General features: G+C 40.9%; 1 protein-coding gene across 1 annotated transcript in view; it reads left to right on the top strand.

Moving 5' to 3' along the window:
• Positions 1 to 19464, top strand: part of BNC2 (basonuclin 2) — a 727828-nt gene that overhangs the window by 367501 nt on the left and 340863 nt on the right. Inside the window, exon 4 of the mRNA XM_030194228.1 lies at positions 2050 to 2152. Coding sequence (XP_030050088.1) covers positions 2050 to 2152 — 103 coding nt within the window. The remainder of the gene's footprint in view (positions 1 to 2049; positions 2153 to 19464) is intronic.

Raw genomic sequence — 19464 nt, forward strand, 5'->3', positions numbered from 1 at the left:
ACTACGATTCAGTCTTTCTAGATTTACACCCTGGATGTACCGCCTGAAAAATCTCACTCTTTGGCCTTCAATCTCAATCCTCTGCATAGTAAATCTCACTCTTTGGGACGGTTCACTCTTGACATCTCTGAAAATGTCTCCGTGTTGACCAAGGCTGACTGTAAAATTAAAGCATATTCACTCATGGGAGGGGGAACATTTGAGATAATTAAACTAACATAATTGTTTATATCATTTGTGATTATAAATCTGAATGAAAAGTAATGCAGCCTGATTTGTGCACTGCAAGCGATTCTTTGCATAGCTGTACAGTAGAGTCAAATGTTATTCATATCTGTGGTTTTAACATACAGGATAATTCCCCATAGCTTGTGCCTGTGCGAAATACTTTGCTAATTTGGGAACAGGTACTTGGGGGGGGTGGGGGGTGGTAGAAAGATACTTGCTGATATTTGTCCCATTGTCAACAAGGTTTTTTTTAATCCTGATGTCTCTTTTACTTTTCACAGTAAATTGTTACTAACTTATGTTTTGACATACAGTATTTAAATAATATTGCTTTAAAAAATTCTTGTTAAAAATGAGTGTTTTAACTTAGCCTATTTTGATTTTTGTGCATAGTTCATTGTTTTATAACAAAGAACATTCACACTCAGCACCCCAGATCAACCCGCTGCAACTTGATTTTGATATATTAAAAGCACATTTTAAAGAGAATGTACAAATCAGAACTGAGATATCCAGGTCAGGACATGTCTGGTTCCGCTAGCATTTTAGAACAGGATTTGCCAACATAAAGCATGCTCTAAAATGAATCCATTAATGGACACGCAATGCACTGGTTAAGCATCCATTTCACTAGCATCAACATCTAAAATAGTGATTCCCAAACCTGGTCCTGAAGGCACCCTAGCCAGTCAGGTTTTCAGGATATTCACAATGAATATCCGTGAGAGAGATATGCATGTCCTGCCTCCACTGCAGGCAAATCTCTGCTATGAATATTCATTGTGGATATCTTGAAAACCTGACTGGCTAGGGTGCCTTCAGGACCAGGTTTGGGAATCGCTGATCTAAAACGTCAGTGGGGTCAACAAGGCGATATAAATGTGTATGTGATGGCACATGCATGTGTATGTTGCTATTTCAGAACATACCCGTGTGTTCCAGAACATACATGTGTATGTCTGTTTTCCAACGCTTTCATAGCACCCAGTATCCTTTGCAAGTATTGCTTTAGCACAGGACAAATAACTTTAGGAGATTAAGGGGACGACCTCCAATAATCCATCCATTGAAGCACTGCACAGGCCAAGTAACTATCCGTAACCTCAGTATCCCCAGAAGAAGCGGTTAATCCTGCTGTTGATGTGCATTTTCCTTCTGAATTGTGGAATGCACATATATCTATGTCCTGCCTTAGTCCTGTCTAAAACACTCACAGACCACTCCCCCTTCCAATATGCATGTATTCACAGTTTGAATATATATATAGCCTGGCTTTCTGAATAGGGATTTAGATGTGTAGGCGATATAAACATCTATATGCCGGTTTATGTACGTCCAAAATACATAGGGCTTCTAAAATAACCATCATTATCTGAATTTGTGTGGCTGTGCCTGTATACCTGCCTTGTTTATGGAATGGAGCTGTTGATCATTGTACTTTTTAACTATTAAGGCTTATAAAACAATAGGTTGGATTAGAATATTGAAAACACCTTTTAATCTTAGTTTTTTGGTGTTATATTTTTTTTCATTTAAGAAAGAAATAGTCTTATATAAAGCTTTGCATTTTAGTATTTCATTTTTTGCTTCTCTTTTTTTTAACCCTTTCGTGTCCTTTGTTGCTATATGGCAACTGAAATAAGTTACGCATTTATGGGCGCGGAAATAATATGGACACAAAAGGGTTAACTCTCCTTATCTCTTTGTTCTTTTTTTTTCTCCCACAAAATTATTAAGACCAATATAAAACAAAAAATATGGTAATTATAGATCCAGATCAATAACTCACAGATTTTTTTGTTTTGTTTTTCTCTTTTCCAGGCCATCCGTTGTACACTAGTAAATTGCACGTGTGAATGTTTCCAGCCTGGGAAGATTAACCTCAGAACCTGCGATCAGTGTAAACATGGCTGGGTGGCTCATGGTGAGAAATCTATATCTAACCTTTTAAAATTTTTTCCTTTTAATGATGAAAATGAAGGTCAGGTGTCCCGGCCAGTGGTATTAGTGTAATCCTGGAGTTGGTTAATGTTCTGCTTGTGGCTCGGAGATCATTCTAGTCCCAGTGCCCTGCTGTGCCTTCTGCTCTCAACAGAAGGGCTTGATGTTAATAGTATGGTTGTGTTGCTGAGTTCATAGGCACACATCGGCAGCCAGTAAATAATGAGGTCTCATAGAATCTCATGCTTAGATCCAGTCTTTCAGAGCCCAAATACCAGAGGGAAGCAACAGCTCATGGGATGTACCAACTAAGCTCATCTTGTTTGATAAGTTGATTAATGATAGGGTATCTGTGTAAATAGTTTTTTTTATGTCTTTTCTCATGGTCCTGGGTTCTAGAAGATCATATTTCCTCAGTGATGGTATTAGTACTTTAGTTTCATTGCTTCCAAACACTCTCACAAAAAGGCTCTTTTATTATTATTATTTCAGGCCTGAGTTTAGGCAAAAGCAATATAGGCAACTTACTAGAGTGCCAATTTTGAAGGTGCCAAAAACCCAGGTCAAAGAGCAGCTTTCTCCTACCTGCTTTATGATTGTATCCATGTGTTGCATCAAAGGATGGGTGCCACTTTGGTACCCACAGGCAAGATGAGAAGGCAGTGTGTTAGAGATCTCAAAGTCTTGGGAAGCAAAAGAGGAACCGAGGAGGGTCACAGTACCAAAGTGTTAAATCTGTACCTGGTTATTATTAGTTTGATTCCTATAAATCCAAGAGTATAATTTTTTGATTTCTAAAATCTTAATTTACAATGCTCTTCTTGCTAGAAAAGATTATGATAATGCAAAGGTAAAACAACCAGAGCCTTTTCAGTTTTTACATTTCATGAAGAGATCATGTTGCCATTGAGTTGATATCGATTCATGGTAACTCTGTGGATAGTTGCCCTGAGCTCCTTTCAGTGTTCAGTCTGAGGGCTAATCATTCATACCATGGCATTCATAGCTGTTGCTATTGTATCAATTCATTACATTGTGATCTTTCTTTTTTGCCTTCTCCTTCAACTTTGCCAAGCGTGCTAACTTTCTCTAATGATCTTTCTCTTCACATGATGTATGAACGTTATAGTTTTGTCATTTAAGCTTCCAAGGATAGCTTAGGTTCGATCTCCAGTACTGATTGATTTGTTTTTTGTGCAGTCCATGGACTCCTATACACAGTATTCTCTGCCTCCATTTTAATTCAAAGACATCAGTTTGCTTCCTTTTTTGCTTCTTCACTGTCCAATTTTTCCATCCAAATGTTGTTATTGTATTATTTAAATTACCTATGATTCAAATGAGCCGAACCTTTGTGTGTAAAGAAACATCTCTGTACTTAAAGATATTGTCTATGTCCTTCATAAAGGTGACTTATCGGATTTTCTTGGCTGTACATTTCATTATTGATTATTAATGTAAACATTGAAGTTGTCTACTATTTCTATTTCTTTTCCACCAAGGATGAAATTATTAATTTTGCCAGTTGTCATGATCTTTGTCTTCTTACGTTAAAGATGCAAGCCCGTTTTGAAACTTTGTTCTTTGATCTCAGCAAGCAGTTGTTTCAAATCATCTTCACTTTCAGCCTGTATCTTAGTATCATCGGTCATAACAACGTTTGTTAATGAGTCATCCATCAATTTTTGGCAGGTTTAAACCATTCTGTTTCTCCTTATTGTGTTCAAACTATTGCTTTTTAATCGATATAAGGGTTGTTCATGAGTACTATCAGGTGTACTGGTATACCCATGCTTGTCAGTGTGGCCAGAGTTTTTCATGATTTATGCAGTCAAAGGCTTTGCCTGTAGATATCCTTTTGGTATTCATTTGTCTTTTCAAGGAACCGTCTCACATCCGTGATTGTGTCTCGTCTTTACCTGAGCCCAAGTATGGTTGTAGTGTCCACCGAATTATGTTGAGTAGAATCTTGCCAGTAAGTGAGATCAGAGCAATTGTGCAATAATTTACAAGTCAACTGGATCATCTTTCTTCAATATTGGTATGAACACAGATCTTTTTTCACTCAGTCAGTCATGATGTTGTCTTCCAAATTTTCTGGCAGAGCCTTGCAAGTATTGTAACAGCTGCATCTGATTGCTGTAATACTTCTATGGGAATGCCGTCAGTGCTTGGTTCTTTGTTCTTTGATAAGGCTTTGAATGCCACTTCTTTCATCACTAACAGTTCCTAATCATAAGGTACAGGTTGAAATGGCTGTTGATCTGCTTGATCGTTTTGGTATAATGACTTGGTATATTCTTTCCACCTTTTCTTGATCTTCTCCGGACTGTTCAATATGGATACTTGAGCATCTTTTAGTATTCTAGTTCAAGGCTGGAGTTTTTTCTTTAGCTCTCATAGCTATAGAAAAGCTGATCTTGTTCTTCCTGTGATATTTTCTGATTCTGTTTCCTTTCATACATCATTGTAATATTTCTCCTTGTCTTGTCATGTGGCATCATGGAAACAACTAAGGTCTGCGACCATCTCTCTGGCTTTAGTTTCTTTGCTTTTCTGATCAATTTTCTGAGTTTTTTTGTTCATCCATTTTGGCCATTTTTCCTTTTCGTCTTTTGTGGAAACTTTCACATTCTTTGAGCACAGCTTTCTTGATGTCATCCCATAGTTATTTGTATCCAATGTGGCAAATCAATTTCATTGGCAGTTTTCAAATTTTAGTGATATGTTTTCTTTCAAGATCATACTTGTTATGCTCATGACTGTTGCTGTTTTGCAGCTTTAACTTGAGTTTGCATACAAGTAGCTGTTGTCCTGTACCACAGTCGGCTCCAGGTTTTGTCTTTGTTGATGTTATTGAGCTTTTCCATCATCGACTTCCACAGATATAGTCAGTTTGATTTTTGTACAATCCACTGGGTAGTGTCTGTCTGTACAGTTGCTTGTGTTGCTGGAAGATGTTTCAAATGAACAGGTCGTTGGTCTTAGAGTTCTATCAAACATTCTCCATCTTCATTTCTGTTGCCAAGCCCATATTTTCAAACCACTTGGAGGTCTAATTTGTTTCTAGCTGTCATGTTCCAGTCATCCATGACTCTCACTACATCTTGTTTGCACATTCTATCGATTTCAGTTTGTGCTTGTTTATAGAAATGATCATCCTTTTTTTGTATCTTTTGTTGGTGCATATAATTGAATAATAATGTTGATGGGCATTTTTGTAGTTGAATAGAAATTAAGCATTCACTAGCTGCACTGTATTTCATTACAGTTCTTGCATCTGCTTCTTGATTATAAATATGATGCCATTTCTTCTGTGCCTTCCATTTCTGGGGTGGTTTACCATGTGCACCTCAGATTCAGTGTCTGATGCCAATCCATTTCAGTTCACTGACACCCCAGAGATGAAGTTGCACTTGTTCCAGTTTGTTCTTGAATTCATTCAGCTTTCCTTGGTTCATGCGTCAAACATTCCATGTCCCAACATGTAAGACATCTTTACAGCTTCTGACGCTCATTTCATGCACGGTAACATTAGAAGACAGATGACCCAAAGGCTTTATTTCAACCAAGTCATACATTCCAGCTTTCCTCTCAAGAAGTCTTCAGCTTTTCCCCAGTAGCCCACTGAGAGCCTTCTGACTTGAGCAGCTCATCTTCCAGCACTATATCACAATTTATTTTGTTGTAATTATCCATAGAGTTTTCATGGCACGATTTCCAGGCCTTTCTTCTGTGCAGATTGTGCTAACATTGTCGCAGAGATGTGATCGTCTGCCAGCAACACTTTCCCTTACTGCTGCTTCCAAAGTGGCTAGGTTTGTGGTTTGTCTTAATCTGTCACCTTAGCTGTCCACTTTGGGAGGCCCTGCCAGTAAAACTATTGATAGCATAGCTCTCAGCATCACTGATGCACTTAGCACTCAGGGTACAACAAGCTGCAAACCAAGCAAGGGGAAGCGAGCATAGATCTCGGTAAAATTTGCTGAAAAAATTTGTTAAATATGTTTTAGGTGGTTGCCAGCACAATCTGTCCTTTAAACTTTTAAGTAAGCATTATCTTGCTTAGGAAAAAAACTGTTACTGAAAATAGTGGTCAGAATCTGGAATATGTGGCCAACAGAGGCAATAATGATAGCACAAACAGCTGAAGAAGGAACTTGTCTAAGTTATTGACAGGAAGAAATAAGATAGGCCTGGGGAAAACTGCTGATCCATATACTTCAGGTATAGTTGGAGTTCACTAAGGAATTATAATTTACTTTAGCTTCAAAATTAACCTTGCATTTAGGGTGTATGGTGTTTGTTTTCACTTTTCCCTGGATTCCCGTACAGCATTTGCTGCAAAGTAGTCAGAAAGAGGTTGATCTTCATTCAAGTTTATACCTTTGTAATGATGCAAATGTTGCCCCCCCTACAATTGAAGTATGGTAGGACTTATATGGCAGCTTGATTGCCTAGCTGTAGTACTACGAGACTACCACTAGACTAGGGACCATTTTTAACCTGGTACTTGAGCTGTGCAGGAGCCAGGGATGGGATTGGAAGGGTTGAGAGGTCCTTGTATGCTGGTGGGGAATTGGAAGGGTTATTGATATTGGAGGGAATCAGAAGCAGGGTTTACCCTCATCCTTTCCACCTTATGAGGAAAGTAACCTACTCCTACTGTTAGGATGTCAAGCTGCCATATAAGGCTCTTACATGGCTCTTTAACCTTCTAGTGCTAGTATCACAAGATTGCCACTAAGGGTTATGGGTGCCATTTTGAATCCATGACTTTGAAGGTGCAAGAGTGACTGGGGATCACTCTTGCTTCCCACTAGACATCAGGGATCCCTAGTAAGAGCAGAGGGTGGTATTGAAGGGGTGGGATGAGGATCAAAAGAGGAATTGAAGGGAGGGGGGTTAGTATTGGAAGAGGTATTGATATCAGGGGAAGAGGGGTTTGCTCTTGACCTATGCACCTGCATAGGGAAAGTAACCTGCTACTGTTACTAGTGGGTCAAGCTGCTATATAAGTGCTGACCCTCTAGCGGTAGTACCACAAGACTACGGCTAGGAGTCACAGGTGCCATTTTGAACCTGGAACTCTGAGAGAACAGGAGTGACCTCTGGAAAGAGCCAGAGGTGGGATCAAATGGTAGGGACATCTGAAGGATCAGAAGAGGGGGTTATTGTGTCTTCAGGTGGGTGTTGTTGGGTTAGGTCGTGGTTGCTCTTTGGAGTAGCAATTTCATAAAGCTGCTCTCACATTCTAGTGAAAGTACTTTTTCCCCCCATGTTTTTGTTTTTTAAATCACTGATCTCTCAGGACATTGAGAGTTATAGATGCACATGATATTTTTCAAGAGGCTCTGTGTTTGGCAGGTCCATGTTGTTGTTCAAAAATTGATGGCAATGCACAATCAGTACTCTAGTAGTTTTTCTGCAGTGTCAAGCAACAGAGGAAGGGTATGTAGGTGTGAATGATTGGGGGTTAAGGATAGGGTGAATATGAGTTCAGGATAGGGGACATCAATGATATGGAATAAGAGAATAGGAGGAGGCAGAGGACCTAGATTGGGATGGGATGGGAGAGGGAGGAAGATGAAGAGGCAGCAGCTAAAGATCCGGGGGTAGAAGAGACAGAAACAAGAATGGTAGAGGAGTAGAAGAGGGCAGACGATGTAGGTAGGAAGGAAAATGAAAGGAACTGGGTTTTCATAGGATTTAGAAAAAGTAGCCTTCAATTACAGATTCAGGTGGATCCAGTCCAAGCCATTTTGTTCAATGGGTGCAGACAGGTGGCAGGAAATTGATTTGGGGCACCTTAGTGCAAGCCATGCAGCTACAGGTTGAGAACCCTCAACGTAATTTCTCGTACTTCTGCTACCACCTCATCCTCTTAGTGGCTTTAGATGCTGACTTTTCTGCTGTGAGTTAGCTGCACCCCTCCCCAAGTGTAGCTCAAGAGAAGCAATCAGCTGCAGTGGCTCCTGCTCCTCATGGACTTGTGGAGCCAACACTTTCAGTTACCATATTCAAGTGAACCTGCACTATAGGCAGGTTCAACTACAGCTCCCTGTCCTTCAGCTGGTGAAACCCAGCTCTTGTTTCATTGGCTTTCCTGCTGGGGGTGGGTGGGGGGGAGAGACTTGGGGGAGGAGGTTGTAAAGGTAAAGCTGTGCTTTCTATAGAATTCTCCCAGGAGTGCAAGGCTTCATGTCAAAACACAGGTAACCACCAAGTCTAGGCAAAAAGCATTATTTGTAGAACTGCCTGAGTTCTCTTAAGGGTTAAAAAAAAATTCTGGCCCACACATACAGCTGCCTGGCATGAAATGTATATAAAAGTTATAAATTAATAATATAAATGTTGCAAGACCAGTGTGCAGAGTGCCACAGTTCCACCAGTGTCTTGTCTGTAGCGCACTTACTATTCACTGTGTTTCAGCAGTGGGCTGGCTGGTTGGATCTGTCTTCAGGACTTGCTGGTCAAAGGGTGCTTGTTGCTTCAGTCAGTATTGTTTGTGTTTCAAAAGAACATGTGCATAGAATTTTAAAATTTTGTTTAACCCCCTACTGATTCCATGTATCTTGTTCAGAAGTAAGGGCCCTGATTTCTGAAGAAATTTACATTTTATGGCTAAGGGAGAGAAGTCAGACTTTCAGTGTGTGCTTCTAAATTAGAGCCTTAGGACTGCTGTGATAAGTCAGCCTGAGCTGTTGAGTCTGTTGACCATAGATGCTTCAAACGACAAAAAAAAAAAAAAAACTCTCAGAAAAAGCATAAAGAGGGAGGATGATTAATTCATTGAACTATGGCTCCTGCATCCTAATATTCTTCACCAAATTAAATTACTATTCAGAGATCCTTAATTTTACAGTAAATGCTTAGTTGAAAAAAAAGTTTTGAAAATTGTGCTTGGAATACAAATATTTGCCTGCTGCAATAATTAGAAAGCTGCTTCCTGTTAGTATTTAATGATTTGGAAATAGCTAATGCAGAGTTTGGTTTCTCCCATTGTCCTGTAGGAACCCCGTGCTCATCCATCCTTGATAACTTAGAATCAGCATTAATTGAATAGGTAATTCTGTACTACAGTTGCGATTTTTCTAATGTTTTCCCATGCCTGAAACACTTCAAGTTAATGCATACTAATAACTACCCATTTCAAATGCTGGAGTTTTGGAACTGAAATCGAAGATACTCAGCCATGCCAGTATTACTTCCTAACCCCCTCCCCCTTTTACAAAGATGTACTAGTGGCTGCTGGTGTGGTAATGCTGACAGAGTGAGTAGGCCTTGTTGACATTACCACACTGGGAGCTGCTAGTGCAGGCTTGATAAAAGAAGCCCTAAGGTAGTTGCTTGCTGTTTTGAAATTATTTTTCTGAGTTTTGTTTCTAGTATCTTCCGTGCATTTTTCTTTCCTTACTTCAGGCAGGTGTGGGCTTTTTAAGAGCTGTGATTCCTACAAGTCTTTTCGGTATCAAAAGTAGGATATCAGTGCAAGAGCAAATTAAAGGGACCCTTTTACTATGCTGCGGTAAAAAGGGCGGTGAGCTAGCAGTGTGGGGGGGGGGGGGGCGTTGCCGCATGCTGAGGCCCTTTCTACCACAATGGGTAAAAAGGCTGAAAAAAGACATGGCCATGCTCTTACCGTGTAGCCATGCGGGGAGGGGGGGGGGTAGGGTGGCAGTAAGGGCTCCCACGCTAACCCAACAATAAGCAGGTAGTGCATGGTGCTGCCCAATTACCACCAGGTATCTCCCTGCGGAAATACTTTTAAAATATTTCCACTAGCGTCGGAAATGCTGCGTGCTGGGAGTGGAAATACTGCTGGTGTCCTTGTTGGGCTGGCCGTAGTTCCAGATTGGCGTATGGTAAGCCCCCGGTGGGCTTACCGCCACTTAGTAAAAGGGCCCCTAAGTTATATGTGAATTTTCAACAGTGATGCACATTTTGCCCAGCTTAAAATAAACGTAACTTTAAACTTGTACCTTATACATTTAAGGGGCAATTCTATGAAAGGACGTTTTCATGTAGGAAATCTGAGGCCACGCGGTATCAGTTTGTAATGGCACCTGGGTGCCCAGATAACATTATAGAATACAGTACAGTCTCGATTATCTGACCTCCCCCCCCCCCCCCCGCCAGTGAAGTCATCACATTTACCTCTATTAAAAACCTTTATTTTAGAACAATTTTTGAAAATTTGGAACTCCGTGCCTTTGTTTATACATTGTTTGAGGGTTTTATGCAGTCTTATCTATATTATCTGTCAACGGGTCAGTCTCGTTTACATCAGATAATAGAGACTGTACTGTACTAGTGTAACTTGGAGTCAACACACCCATTGTTTAGAGCTGGGGAATGTGCCGGTGCCTAAATGTGACAGGGACACGGATAACTTATAGTAATCTGTAAGTTACGTGTGTAAGTGGGAGCCCTACTTATTCTCCACCCACTGTGTACACCCCCCTTGCAAATACACATTATGACCTGCACTGGTGTAGGCACGTGTTTTGGATGCGCCCAGGTCCATTTCCTCAGTGTGCCTGGAAAAAAGGGGGGGGGGGGGGTTGGTCCGGAAAATGGACACGTGGCAAAATTAAAACCAGTGCGCGTCCATTTTCGGGCTGAGACCTTACCACCACCCATTGACTTAGCGGTAAGGTCTTACACGCTAACTGGGTGGTAAGCGGCCAGCACGCGTAAACTGCTGATTACCGCCAGGTAAGCACCTCACAGTAGAAAATAGAAAATATTTTCTATCACGTGTTTTGGATGCAAGTCAAAAACGTAATTACAACCCGGGGCGCGCGGTAGGTAGGCGGTAGTGCCAATTTGACGCGCGTTGAAACGGGACTAACGAAAGTCCTTTAGACAACACTTTCTCTTCTACTTCCATCAGTTGATAAGCAGACAAATTAATTATAACGAGTCTGCAACTATCTGTTCGTGGTGATATATGAAGATGGACTGTTTCAGCATAGATCTAGCTGATTGAGCAGTATCGTCAAGAGCTGTGAAATGCGTTTTAGATGTAGACTTACAGCAGCTAAGTGCTTATTTAGATTTTTTTGAAGCCATTGCAGAAATTGCCGCAGCTGTCCTTTACAGTGCCTATGACAGTAATAATCTCTTACTTTTCCTTTAGTTTATTTATTATTTTGGGTAGTGTTTTTTCCTTGACTTTTATACACCATGTAATGGATTTTCTATAGTTCCCTATTAGCGGGATTGGGTTTTTTTTAACCACTTGGTTTTTTTCCCCACGGGGGTTTTTTCTCGTGTGGTTTTTCTAGGTGTTTCTGGTTTTCCAATCCTGTATGATTAAGAACCTATGATAATACTCTGTTCCCGTTGTAGAGCAGTGGACTTGCTAGTGCCTTTTGGCACTTCCCCTACTGGGAAGTTTGAGGTTCTGTGTGTTAACATGTGTGTGCTATCTTCAATTTGAAAGCAGTGGAAATTTCTTGGAAAATCCAGCACATGATATATTAGATTCAAACTATATTTTGAATTGGATTTGACATCAGTAGTTTGAAACCTCCCTATTTTTGTAATACGTATTATAGCCTGCCATAGTTTGTATTGTTATTTGAATATTTTTACTGGCTGTAATTTCCTACTGCTTACGTTTGATCTATTCTTACTTGAGTGCCTTGAGTGAATTCCTTCAAAAAGGCGGTAAATAAATCCTAATAGTAATAATATTAAAGGCATGGGAGAAGAGCCAGGCTTTCACCTGCTTCCTGAAGTACAGGTAGTCTCGAGTTAAACTTTTTTTTTTCAACTTTAAATTTTTATTGACAAAATAATACTGTGCAGCAAAACAGCCAAATAACAATCCATTAACACCGATTATCTTCAACGGCCCCCAAAGGGGGAGTCGTCTCTTGCAACAGCCCATAACTAAGCTTAATTCCGCTCCCTCCCCGAACCCCTCCCCCCTCCCCCCACTCTCCCTTTAGGTGCTCTGGCCTATTTTGTCTGAGGACCCTGAAAATCAAAGAGAGAATTTTTAAAAAATTTAACGGAATAGGGTACCGGTAACCAGTGTAGATTTTACAGGAAGGGTGTGATGTAGCCACGCAGCTTACAGCCTTCTATCAGACATGCAGCATTATGAATTAGTTGGAGCTAGTGTAAATTCTGTTTGGTTTGATAAATGTACAGGGTGTTAACAGTGGTCCACTCATGACATTATCACGGAATAGACCACTATGGTCAGACTTGTCTTTTTGATATATGTAAAGCAATTTTGTAGCTTTCAAAGGTAATAGAAATAGACTGTATAGAATGCTCTTTACAGAATTCTTTTAATGTTTTTGATTGCTGCTTTTATCTCTACAAGGTATACTATTAAGTAGCACTGGCTGTTCAACAGAAACACTTGAAACCCAGCTTTATGGTTGTTATGATAGAATAGGCCTTTACCCTCGCCCTCCCCCTGATATTCAGCCGGCGGCGGTCAGCATTTTTTTTTTAAACTCTTACCATCACCGGCTAGAATAGCCTCCAATATTCCGTGACTGGCCATGTCCAGGCACCGGCACTGAATATTGGGGGCTATATGTGGGCAAGCTGGCTGCCGGAGCCTATGCTGGTCCCAGCCAGTATTCAGCCAGGGCCTGTATAGGACAGTTATGTGGCCTCGGCTGAATATCCCACATAACAATTTGGTATCTCTAAAATCCCCCGATCCCCTTCCGGGCCCCCACATAGCCCCCATACCTCCTTCCCCCAGCCTGCCAGACTGAAAGTACACCTGATCCCTCCCCTGGATTGAGCCCCTCCCCCCGAGGTCAAGGTTTATGTCCCTAATGGTCGAAATACTGCAAGAGGTTGCAGCATCAATTATGCAGAGGCACGCTGCAAGGTGCAGGAGAGAGGGGGACTTGCTCTTGCTCCCAGCGACCCACACGGAGCGACCTACCTTGACCTCGGGAAGGGGGGGATTGGGGTGAGAAGGGGTTTATTCGGGGGGGGGGGGAGGACCACTTTCAATCTAGCAGGCTGTAGGAGGGATAGGGGTGGCTATGTGGGGTGCCGGGATGGGATCGGGAGGACTTTAGGTGCACCAGATTGTTATGCAGGTCCTGGCCAATATTCAGTGCCGGGGCCCGCATAGCTAAGTGGGTTAATTTAAGACAGCTCTTAAATTAAGCCGTTTAACTATGTGGGTGCCTGCACTGAATATTGCAGACAACCGCATAACCCCCAGCTCCTCCCCAACACTGCCCCCATCTCTGCCTCTGACCTGCCCACTTTTTTGTGGAGCGGGCTGTGGGGATATTCAGCAGCACTTTCCAGTTAAGTGCTGCTGCATATCTCCATTTTGGCAGCGGGAAGCGATTTAAGCAGGCAGGAGAGGCTCCTGCCCACCAAAATCACTTTGAAAATCGTCCGGTACTAAATAAGGAAATTTTTATTTTTTCTTTCATTAATATTTTGTTAGTTTAGAATTCATACTGAATTCTAATACCTACATTATATGAAACAACTTATCAGTTTCTTTTTCCAGATAAAAATGTTCTGTACTGCTTGAAACAACTATTAATATGAATACAGTTAGCTGATACAGTTCTTTAAAGAAGTGCTTCTCATTGTTGACTGCGTGGGTGTGCCCTGAGGTCCAAGTTGAGAAGCACTGCCTTAAAAGGTGGCAGACATTGCATGCAATATGCTTTTATTTGCCTCTCCTTATACATTTATGATGAATTTGCAAGTGTAATATATTATATTGACCTGATGAATCAAATAACTTTAAAAGGTTAGTCACAAATGTGTGGTGTAGCTACCAGTGGGCCTGAGTGGTCTCAAACCCACCCCTTCTTAGCTTAGGCCCACCCACCTGTGGCTGCTTCATTCCTCTCTTGCCCTCTCCTCTGCCAGCAGCCCAGTATCTGTCCCTCCCTGGTGTATCTCAGAGGTGTCCTTGGCGGCTGTAGCAACTCATTTTTGTTGCCTGAGCCAGCACCGCAGGCTTCCCTCTGCTATACCACATACTTTTTGTGACATCACTTCCTGTTTCCTCACTGGCAGCACATGGCAGAGGGATGCCTGTGGGGCAGGCGCAAGCATTGAAAATAAGTTGCCACGGCTGCTGAGGACGCCTCTGAGGTAGAACGGGGAGGGGCAGAGGGTTTAGAGAAAGGGCAGCTACTGGTCTGCAGGCAGGGGAAGAGAGGGAGAGATATTGATGCGGCAGTGCAGGAGGGCAAGGTGGCTGAAGGGAAAGCTTTTTAAAACCTGTATTTTATATATCTATGGAGGGTGGGGATGGAAGGGCCCACCCAAGTTGACTCTGGGCCCATCCAAAATACCAGATGATCCAATATAAAGGTATTACCTGCAGCTTTTGTGTTGATTTATCTTTCTCCATATCTGATGGCAGACCAACTTAGTAGCCAAATAACTTTACTGAGACATTATTTTAAAAAGCTGAGCAAGTAGTTATATTTTCTGCAAAATCTGACTTGAGTTTACCTCAGCAGCAGGAGCTCAAATTAAAGGCCCTCGAGCAAAATATTGGGAAAAAAGCACCCCAGAGCAGGAAAATCCAATTCAGAAGACACAGGGGCAGCTATAAATGGCCTCCCTTCCCCAATTCCCCTATACTGCAGGGGTTGTTTGGGTAGAATTTCCACCACTGGTTTGCATCAAGTGTCATCTTTCTCATTATCATGCTTGTCCAATATTACTATCTAGTGTTCTGTCATTAGCAGACTTGCCCTAAGTGGCTGTGACTTCTTGTTCCTTCCAACTGGCTGAGCAGCCGTTTTTCCATGGTAATTTGTAAAGTTGTCAGTAAGGAATCCTGGAGAGTGAAAGGTAGGAAGGCTGGTCATGTCATGATACCTAGATCAGGCAGGAATTATTTAAGCACTCTGTCTTCATTTATCCAATTTTTTTTTTTTTGGGGGGGGGGTGTACTAGGCTATAAAATGTACTTTTAACTAAACAAAACAAAAATAAGAACCTTTGCAACAAACTGCTATTTCAGCATACACTCATTAGTTTAAAGAAATCCAGAGCTATTCAATTTAAATACAATGGGCGCATTATTTTTAAAATGCTGAATTCCTAAATTTATTCTCCTAAATTATGCTCCTAAATGTGTGCTGTATTTTCAGCCAATTTAGGAGTCTAAGGTGGTTATTTTAGAAACTCTGTTCTTCATTTGGACATCTGAAAGTTGGCATTTAGATGGTCATAGTGCATGGACCTCCAAATCTCGATGATATGGACATCTAAAACTAAAGTATGTCCATATGGCAAGGGGGCATGGTCTGGGTGTGTTTTGAAAGATGCCAAAATACGGACGTCCGACTCTGATTTCAGACGGGGAAGGGACAACTATGTCCAAAAAGATGGATGTTGTTTTTTAGACCTGGTACTTAGCATGTTCAGGTAACAGAAAGATGCTGTATTTGAGCAGTTGTCCATTTCAGGTATTAAGGCAAGTCACCTCCTTAATCCCCCATTGATTGCTGTTTCACCTCCCTGTCCTCTGAATGAGAAACCAGCAATGGATAACAGGATGTATGAGAGCTTACATTCTTAAAAAATGTCCATTCAGATTTGAGGAGTAGCCAAATGGTTAGTTGAGAAGACTGAAAACCAAGGAACAGAGGTTCAAATCTAACTTCAGCTCTTTGTGGGGTTTTTGTTTTTAACTTGTGAGCCCTTCAGGGACAGAAAAATACCTATTGAAATGGTGTACAGTCAGTATTTTTCTGTTCCTGTAGGGCTCACAGTTAAAAAAAAATTATAAACAACTGTAGTGGGCCAAGGGTTTTGACCCTATGTCCACTGGTTCTCAGGCCGCTGCTGTAACCATTAGGCTACCCCTCTGCTCTTCATGGACATCTCTGTGTGGCCATTTTATAACATGGATGTTCTATGCTGCCACAGACATCCATGCCCCTTGTTTTGCCTCATTCATAATTGGAACATTTCAGTATGTAAAATGGATGTTGCTGACGGACATATAAGAACAGTGGGTCAGACCAATGACCCATCTAGCCCAGTATCCTGCTTCCAGCAGTGGCCAATCCAGGTCGCAAGTACCTGGCAGAAACCCAAACAGTAGCAAGATTCCATGCTACAAATTTCAGGGGAAGCAGTGGCTTCCCCCATGTTTATCTCAATATCAGACTATGGACTTTTCCTCCAGGAACTTGTCCAAACCTTTTTTAAACCCAGATACGCTAATTGCCGTTACCGTGTCCTCCAGCAACTAGTTCCAGAGCTTAACTATTCTTTGAGTGAAAAAATATTTCCTCCTATTTGTTTTAAAAGTATTTCAATGCAACTTCATTGAATATCCCCTGGTCTTTGTACTTTTTGATATATGCCAAGTAAATCCTGATGTCTAAATTAGGCACAGAACAGGTGTATTCTGTAAAAATGTGCATAGATTTTAGAAACACGCCCTGCCCATGGCCACACCCACTTTTCAACTATGCAACTTAGAATTTACCCGTAACACGTTACAGAATATACTTAGCGAGTTGTGCGTATAAATCTTAATGCCAATTAGTACTGATAATTGCTTGTGAGCATCCAATTGACAGCGCTGATTAGCTAGCTAACCAATTAAGTTGCATGCATTGTTACAGAATACACTTCGATTTCCGCATGGAAATTAAGGTGCAATATATAGAATCCAGCAGTAAGTCCTTAACACCCTTTAGTAAAAGGGCCTCTAACTTGCTGATTAGATTGTAAGCTCTGTTGAGCAGGGACTGTCTCTTTATGGTCAAGTGTACAGAGCTGTGTACGTCTAGTAGTGCTATAGAAATGATAAGTAGTAGTAGTATTTGCCTAGATGTATGAGCCTGATATATGAGTCTAATGCCGAAATTCAGTGCTAGGCATCTAACTCTCCCCTCCCCGAATTTGCCCCTGTTGTCACCCACTTTTATGCTCATAAATTTAGCAGTTTAGTGAAATTTTAAGTGTAAAGTTAGGCATTCAGTCCTAGTAAATTTTCAAAGAATCTAATTTAGGAGCATAAAAGCGGTTCTATAACAGGGCATGCAGAATGAGCTCATTCTATAAAGGAACACAGGTACCTACTTTCCGTTATTGAATGAACACTTATGTCATAAAATGAATTGTGCACGCCATGCACACTTTTGATGACCTTTATAGAATCAGGGATTATGTGTATAAGTGAGAGCTCCGCCTATTTCCTTCCAATGCTCCATTCCTGTGGACACCCCCCTTCCAAATACACGCTATGTACGTTGAGTAGGAATTTGCAGAATAACCCTTAGGCAGCATACTAGCATATAAGCACTTACGAGTGCATGTACACGCATATATGCTAGTGTTCTAAACAAAAAGCTAGCATGTAAGTTATAGAATTGCCCCCATAACTCTCAAAGTTAAGGCATAACTCCTTTGAACAGCGAGCCCAGTGTTTGTTTCCTCATACAAACTACCATACGTGATGCTCTTTGATTTGATAATCACGTTATCATTTTAGTACAGCATAAATTTTTTATATCTTCCTAAGGGTTGCACAGGAAGCTTAATTGTTTATGGGGGCATCTTAATTAACTGTGGTTCTCAAAGGATAAGAGGAACACAAACAGAAGCCATTGTAAAGTAATTGTGTAGCTCTCTTGACTTCAATATTGTACTTCAGGGTTAAAAGAGGGAGTCCCATTTGATCTGGAAGATCAACGCTGATTTCATGGTGCCTTTTGATATCATAATATTGTGTTGCTTCTTTCCAGTCTGTCTGTTATAACAGTATAATGGATGCCAGTATTATGTGGTATTCTACCATTTCTTCAGCTCACATGGACCAAAAAAGAGTGAGGACCCTATGAACTGAAGACCTCGGGCAGGATTAGTAGAATTTTTCCCAACCTTTATGATTCGTTGATTGAAGTGAAAGAGCTCACCCTACAAAAAATGGACTTTAACCTGAACATATAAAAGATTTGTAAGGTTTTGCTCAATTTCTTATTACTACAATTCACAAGTTTCATACAAAATTCACTCTGAAAAAAATCTTCTACTTCGTGTCTACTTGACATCAATATTTAAAATTAGGGCACACCAGTAGTCATTTTATCAAACATCGTCCACTGAGGATAAGTTATGACAGAATATAAATATTTTAAATATATAAATCACTGTAACCATCTTGATATTTTCCTTGTTTCCCCTGAAATCCAAAATAAATGAGTCTAACACATGAGAATTGATGAAGTACAAAACAGAGAAAAAGCTTTAAGGTGAGGAGACAGGATTTTGTTATATAATGCTAATGAAAGAAAGAAGAGCAAAGGTTGGATTGTGTGGTCGAAAGACAACAAGGAGAAATGTGCGGAGTGTGACAAGGAAAATGCAGAAACATTAAACAAATACTTTCTAGATATTCATGTGGAAGGTAATTTTATAACAGGGCTAATAAAATATATATTTTTAAGAAGTTGCAACTTGAAGCAGAGCCAGTGTTCGAAATGTGATCATGTTGGTGCTCTTTTTGCTGCACTCTTAAGATAAGTTTGCCTCTTTGAACTATGCTCCCTCTAAGTGAATTGCAAAATTGAAAAAATTTGAATGAAATATTTTGAAAACATGAACCCCCCCACCGCCCCCAGACTGTAGGACTAGTGATGATCCATACAGATGCTGTTTTCTGATATCCTGATTGTATATATAGGATTTGAATAGCCTCTGCAATGATGATCCTTTTATAGAAATCCTAGTAAAAAAGGCCCGTTTCTGACACAAATGAAACGGGAGCTAGCAAGGTTTTCTTCGGCTCCCCTGCAGCCACCCATGTCCAGCGACCCTCCTCTCTCCCCTGTCCCCCCTCCAGCCACCCATGTCCAGCGACCCTCCTCTGGACATGGATCAGCTGTGAGGCATGTTTTTTTCCCCCAGGTTCTGAAGTTGACATCATAATGGCTACAGTGATGTCAGCCTGATCTGCGGAGCCTAGCAGACCAACTCGGAATGAGCCACGGTCCCAGGCAGCAAGTCAGAACGTTGGAGGTGAGAATTATTATATAGGATCAGTACTTACATCTATTATTAGGTGTTCCTGGTTGTGGTTCTGTTTTATAAAGGCAATATTTCAATCCAAAACAGTAGTCCTGATACTACTGAACAAAATAGCCTCTCTAGTACAGGTAGCAAAGTACTTTAACAGAACTAAAATCCTGTGAAGTGCAGTAGAACCTTGATAAGAAAAAGGGAAAAAGCTTCTGAACCCAACCAAAATCAATGTTTTCAAAAACAAATTTTTGAGGAAAATATATAGGTTACTTCTTTTCATTG

Source organism: Microcaecilia unicolor, chromosome 2 (genome assembly GCF_901765095.1).
Source record: "Microcaecilia unicolor chromosome 2, aMicUni1.1, whole genome shotgun sequence".
NCBI lineage: Eukaryota > Metazoa > Chordata > Amphibia > Gymnophiona > Siphonopidae > Microcaecilia > Microcaecilia unicolor.